The 6628-nt window shown below is 44.3% G+C and overlaps 1 protein-coding gene across 1 annotated transcript in view; it reads right to left on the bottom strand.

Annotated features, from left to right (window-relative positions):
- Nucleotides 1-6628, bottom strand: part of LOC311237873 (zinc transporter ZIP12-like) — a gene marked incomplete at both ends in the record, with an annotated part of 42176 nt that overhangs the window by 500 nt on the left and 35048 nt on the right. Inside the window, 4 exons of the mRNA XM_084325848.1 lie at nt 674-832; nt 1189-1261; nt 3089-3169; nt 5050-5208. Of these exons, the coding sequence (XP_084181974.1) occupies nt 674-832; nt 1189-1261; nt 3089-3169; nt 5050-5208 (472 nt within the window). The remainder of the gene's footprint in view (nt 1-673; nt 833-1188; nt 1262-3088; nt 3170-5049; nt 5209-6628) is intronic.

Raw genomic sequence — 6628 nt, 5'->3', positions numbered from 1 at the left:
TGTGCAGGGAAGCAACAGTTGTGAGTGGAGGATCAATAAAAGAGGGTGGGGCTTGAGCTAGGTCAATCGATGTCCATCACATTCACTGAAACTGTCATTTTTAATCACCTTAGAAACCTATGATCAGAGTAGTCATTCTTATGCATTCTCTCATTGGACTATACTTCTATTCACAACATTTCTGTGAAATTTAACTATTACCCATTTCTATGGGGACCTCCTGGAATCCTTTCAAGGACCCACTTTGAGAACCACTGATGTAGGCTTCCTGCCTCTTGACCTCTGGAGAAATGGAATCTGTTGTTGCGGCAAATCTGTCTTTTCAACCTAGAGGATAACAGCATGTTTCCAAACCACAAACTCCATGACCTGCTGCTGTGTGCCACCCCACTATCCCCTCTCATCCCTCTCTCCCCTCTCATCCCTCTCCCCTCTCACCCCTCTCTCCCCTCTCACCCCTCTCTCCCCTCTCATCCCTCTCTCCTCTCTCATCCCTCTCCCCTCTCACCCCTCTCTCCCCTCTCACCCCTCTCTCCCCTCTCATCCCTCTCTCCTCTCTCATCCCTCTCCCCTCTCACCCCTCTCTCCCCTCTCACCCCTCTCTCCCCTCTCACCCCTCTCTCCCCTCTCATCCCTCTCCCCTCTCTCCCCTCTCACCGCTCGCCCCTCTCACCAATTTCATGTGGGATTTCGTGACACAAGATGGCCACGGTTGTCGCCATGCCCGTCTCTGCTGACGACGAGAAGGCCGCCCCCAGAACCAGGCCGTCGGCAAAGTTATGAAGGCTGTCTCCCACAATTACCATCACAGCGAGCAGAGGGACTCCTTGTCCTGGGGATACAAAGACAATCTGTGCCATGACTCTCTGGTGAAAGCTCTATCCTCGGACTGTGACAGTCGCTAACATGCCAGGGGGACTAATTACAGAGAACACACTGCACTGAGCTGAGCTGTGTGTGTGTGTGTGTGTGTGTGTGTGTGTGTGTGTGTGTGTGTGTGTGTGTGTGTGTGTGTGTGTGTGTGTGTGTGTGTGTGTGTGTGTGTGTGTGTGTGTGTGTGTGTGTGTGTGTGTGTGTGTGTGTGTGTGTGTGTGTGTGTGTGTGTGTGTGTGTGTTGTCTGTCTGCTGGAGGGAGGAGGGGTTTGTTTTACTCTGATGTGTCTGGGAGGAGGGGTTTGTCTTACTTACTTTGATGTGTCTGGTCCCTTGTATCTGACTCACTAGCAGGTATCTCTGTGCACTCCAAATCCTCCACAGCTCCCTGTGAATGACAAAATACAGATCAGCTCACCTGGACCCTATAGTACGTGTTCCAATGACTGGCTCACACTTAAAGCACCTAGAGTTTGTACTGAACTTGGGAATGGCTGCTTTTTTATATAGCGCTTTTATACAAAGCGCTTTACAATTTTGTTACTCACATTTTACACATTCACTCACACATTCACACACCGACGGCGGAGGCAACCATGCAAGGTGCCAACCTGCTCATCGGGAGCAATTAGGGTAAAAGTGTCTTGCTCAAGGACACATCGACACGCTGCCCCGGGAAAGAGCGGGAATCGAACCGGGAACCTCCGGATTACCAGACGGCTGCTCTACCTCCCGAGCCACTGTCGCTCCAGGAAGTCTGCTCTCAGCTTCTGTGCTCCTGACACATGGGACATCATACAACAAACTCTATACTGGTGTCCTATATCTAAAACTCAATACTTTGGTATCCTTTGGTCAGTCTAAATCCTTGATCACCAACCAGTCCACCATAATCTGTAATTGATTTGAATTGTTTTGTATTTATCATGTATTTATTATTATTATTATTATTATTATTTTTGTATGCTCAACGTCATTGGACGTGAGGGCTCAATGAATTGAGTTGAAATAAAGATTGCATGAATGAATCCAAATCAAATCAAACGAGGTCCTTGTTTATTCCCAGGTCTCCTACTGTACGACTGTGAACGTGAGTGTTACACTCATCATGCTGGCCTGCACCAGGATGACTCATCTCTGTGAGACCTTGTGCTTTTGTTGTTCAACCAAGATAGTTAATATGGCGATGACAGCCTGTTGGGCCCTGCCATTTCCTCCTACTCCACAACCGTCATAATCCAGTTCGGCATGCGGTATTGACAGACAGGGGCGTAGCTGGGGGGGGGGGGGGGAGTTTAGGATGATTCCAAGGGCCCAGCACTGAGGGGGGGGGGGCCCATTTTTTTTTTTTTTTTTTTACTAGACATCACTCAGGTGTATTATTGATGCTCTCATTGATACTATGTTTGTTTCTGAAGTGTGTGTGTATGTGTGTGTGTGTGTGTGTGTGTATGTGTGTGTGTGTGTGTGTGTGTGTGTGTGTGTGTGTGTGTGTGTGTGTGTGTGTGTGTGTGTGTGTGTGTGTGTGAGATATATAGAGAGAGAGGGGGGGCTTTGGTAGACTATTGCATTGGTCCATTCATTGAAGATGAACGCAATGCGACATCCTTTACTAGGCTCACCCACCAACAGTGCAGGTGCTGAACTGCTGATCCGAATGTATAGGTAAAAACCATATTATGCGTTTTCATCAATACAAAAAAAAATTCTGTTGCGCGCTTACGCGCGCTCGCATTCACTGGGGGCCTACGAATACATTCTTTCATGGGGCCCAGATTCTACAGCTACGCCCCTGTTGACAGATAACCATAACTCAATAGGTCAGTGGTTTCCTAACGGGAGGATGAGTAGTGCCGCTGGGTCAGTGAGTACCTGCCTGTCATCAGCGTGAAATTATTTGTCATCAGCTATTCTTAACCATTTCAATCAGGAGTATGGATCACTGTGACCCAATAAAGCCACGTCTTTGCAGCGAACATTTCAAAAACATCAAACCAATTCCTCTGCACAAAGAAAATTCCCATTCCTATTTCATTTTGTGTCTTATTATGTTACCGGTTCGCACACCCTCTCATGTGTCCCTAGCTCCTCATCAAGTCCTGTTTCCTGCCATACATCAGTGGCGTCAGCGTCCATCTGCCGAGGGCACAATCTAAGATCTGTGGCAGTACAGTATGCATGCCTGGCAGGGGGCAGGGGGGGGGGGTGGACTCACCAGTTGCATGGTGGAGATTGACTTGCCTCTCTGTGACTGTCCGTTGCAATTGAGCTCCGAGGGAAGGTCATGGGAATGGGTCTGCAGGAGAGAAGGAGGCCTGTTACTCTGTGTTTGCTCCAGAGACCTCCTGGCCCCAGGCACAGCTCTGCACAGGTTGAGTCGGGGCCGCGAGGAAGTACGCCGCAGATACGCACAGTCATGACAAACAATGGCTTGTCTTTGGAGAACCAGGAAGGAGTTCAACCTCAGGCTAGATAAACTGAATCAGGCTGTAAAGCAGTTCTTGTGTGTTTTAACTTGATACCCTGGCGTGAGTGTCTCATCATCTCTGTACTTCTTTGTTACTTCATCAACTTGATAAACGATGAACAAGGTACAAAGTGTCATAGATGCAAAGTAAAAACACACTTCAATATCTGAAATGAAGAAGCAGAAAAAAACAACTAAACTTCATACTGTCTTTTACTACCATGCACTTTGCTACTAAGGAATCTACCTTGCCTATACTATTACCTACTATGCTAAAATGTCTATACTACTATGCACTACTATTTCACTGTAATGTACATGTACCTCATATGTGATAAATAAAACAAAACTTGAGAAACTTGAACTTGCACTCAAGACTGTAGCGCTCAAGTTCGACACTGTGTGGCGAACAATCTTACTTACCCTTAACTGCCAGAGTTGTACCCTTCTTGCTGACTTGTTGTACAGAACTTGTAAGTCACTTTGGATAAAAGTGTCAGCTAAATGACTAAATGTAAAATGTAAAATCATTCATCATGAAGTTGATCTTAAACAACCATAAGTGCAGTGTGCGTGAGCCACCACTAGGGGCAGAGTGGCTAACATTGACCTGTTCTGCGGAATCCTACTGCCTCCTCGAAAACTACTGCCGTAGCGCGACTCGCTAGACGCGTCTGCAAAATTCCACTGCTCTGCTGAGAACTACTGCCGGTGACGTCAGTGCTGCGAAATTCCACTACTACTTCCTCGAAAACTGCTGCCGTAGCGCGACTCGAGGAGGCAGTAGGATTCCGCAGAACAAAATTCCACTACTCTGCTGAGAACTGCTGCCGTAGCGCGAATTGCCTATATCTTTGGACAGCTGGGTGACGTCACCCTATAGTTCACTCCGAATTCCAACAGGTGTACCGACATTTTATCATCTACAAATACATTCGGATGATATTGTTTAAGATATATCAACAAGACTCAACAAGACGTTCGTCAGCAAGGTGGCAGAATATTGTAGAGTGAACGATTGTGGGTCATGCAGTATACAGTATATATACACTAGAGCTGTCCCTGACTAAGATACAGTATATATACACTAGAGCTGTCCCTGACTAAGATACAGTATATATACACTAGAGCTGTCCCTGACTAAGATACTGTATACGTGTCAGCTGGATGTCGTCATCGTCACATTTTGGTGTACGACATTTTATCATCTACTTTATACATGCTTTATACATTCTGCTGCAAAGCCAATTGCATGCAAATATTTACATGCTTATACAGTAATAAGTTATGTATGTACAAATATGCGGTCCACCTGTTCTCCATTGCTATACAGACCAGGGTACAGCTGCGTGTCAGCTGGATGTCGTCATCGTCACATTTTGGTGTACGACATTTTATCATCTACTTTATACATGCTTTATACATTCTGCTGCAAAGCCAATTGCATGCAAATATTTACATGCTTATACAGTAATAAGTTATGTATGTACAAATATGTTTTAAGATATTGCGTCACCATCAACAAGTCAAACAAGACGTTCGGCAGCAGAATTTTGTAGCTGAAAACGAGTGGAAAGGGTTTGTGGGTCATGCGCATGCGTGCGCAAGCGCAGGAGCGCTCGGCAGTAGAATTCTGCAGGGAGTAGGATTTTGCAGAACACCGGCCCATGAGGAGCTTTTCTTCTGAAAACACAAGTGTAATCTCTTACATGGCCATGAGACGGCACCACGAAGGAGAAGATTCTCTTGATGAGGAAAAAGCCGTAGATTCCAGCGATCATGCCCAGGATCTTCCAGAGATACTCCTTGCCCTCTGTGAAGTGCTCATCGTCATCATGACTGTGGCTGTCATCGTGCAGGCCGAGGATCTCCAAAGGAGACAAGGAGTGAGAAGAATGAGACGTTTATTTCACGGCGGAAACACACAAGTATTTTTACTCAAGTAGCTACTGTACTTAAGTACAATTTTGAGGTACTTGTTTTTTTAATTTTTATTATTGATCTTTCCCCCCCCCCCCCCCCCCCCCTTTTCCGTACTTTTTCTCCCATCCCAATGTTAGTTGTTATGCCAATTCCCTTCCTGGTCGTTGCGCTCTTGCCCCCTACTGTCGGTCTGTGGAGGGTGAAGACTACCACATGTCTTCCTCCGATACATGTGGAGTCAACCAACCGCTTCTTCTGACAGCGAGGACTCTCTGGGGGAGGTACTTGTACATTACTTGAGTATTTTCATTTTAGAGAACTTTGTACTTTTACTACACTACATTTCAAAGGTAATGTTGTACTTTTTTTTATTATTATTATTATTATTATTATTATTATTATTATTATTATTATTATTATTATTATTATTATTATTATTATTATTATTATTATTATTATTATTATTATTATTATTATTATTATTATTATTATTATTATTATTATTATTATTATTATTATTATTATTATTTTTTTTACTCCACTGCATTCATCTGAACCCATCAGTTACTAGTTACTTTGAGGAAAAACACATTGCATAGAAAACATGGAAAAGATTTATGAAGATTATGTGCTTTCACGTTTGCAGCCTGTCAATGCCAATAGGGCGTAATCAGAGCCACATACCACTTTACCATAACCTTTAGAGGTCAACGGTTCGAGAGTTGAACGCTCCCAAGCACTGGAATACACACAAACATCATGAAGAATGCATACTTTTACTTTAGATACGTAAGTACATTCAAGTAGAATTTCGAATGGAGGACTTTCACCTTTACCAGAGTACTAATTTATCTGGGTATTTCTACTTTTACTTAAGTAAAGGAACTGTGTACTTCTTCCACCATTGATGACACACAGCGTCCACATCTGTGTCCACGGTTGTAAAAGAGGGACTTGTAGTGTCATGGATGAGAAGCGTTGTCACATGGATTGAACTGGTCTTACTCAGTAAGTACCATGCCTGAGAGGCAGAGTGGCTAACTGAGTGAGTGAGTGAGTGAGTGAGTGGCATTGAGAGGCACTTCACATCTAAAAATTAAGTAGAGCTGGCACACTAGAAACTCCACGCATACACTTTTATTACACGTTTTTTTTTCTATTGTGACTTCACTGTCACCTCCACTGCAATATTTGCAACAATGCATAGTGCACTTTATATCTTTCTATACGACTACACTGTGAACTGAATGTGCAATACTGTTATATTTCGTAGATAGCTCGGCTCTGCTCTATGGGATATCCCTGCTCCTATGTCCCATATAGAGCAGAGCGCTCGCTATCTACTCATATAACTAGGGTTATAGG

This window comes from Notolepis coatsorum (assembly GCF_963971535.1).
Source record: "Notolepis coatsorum genome assembly, chromosome: 12".
Taxonomy (NCBI): Eukaryota; Metazoa; Chordata; class Actinopteri; order Aulopiformes; family Paralepididae; genus Notolepis; species Notolepis coatsorum.
The sequence above is the reverse complement of the archived record's forward strand: the minus strand, read 5'-3'. Positions and strand labels throughout refer to the sequence as shown.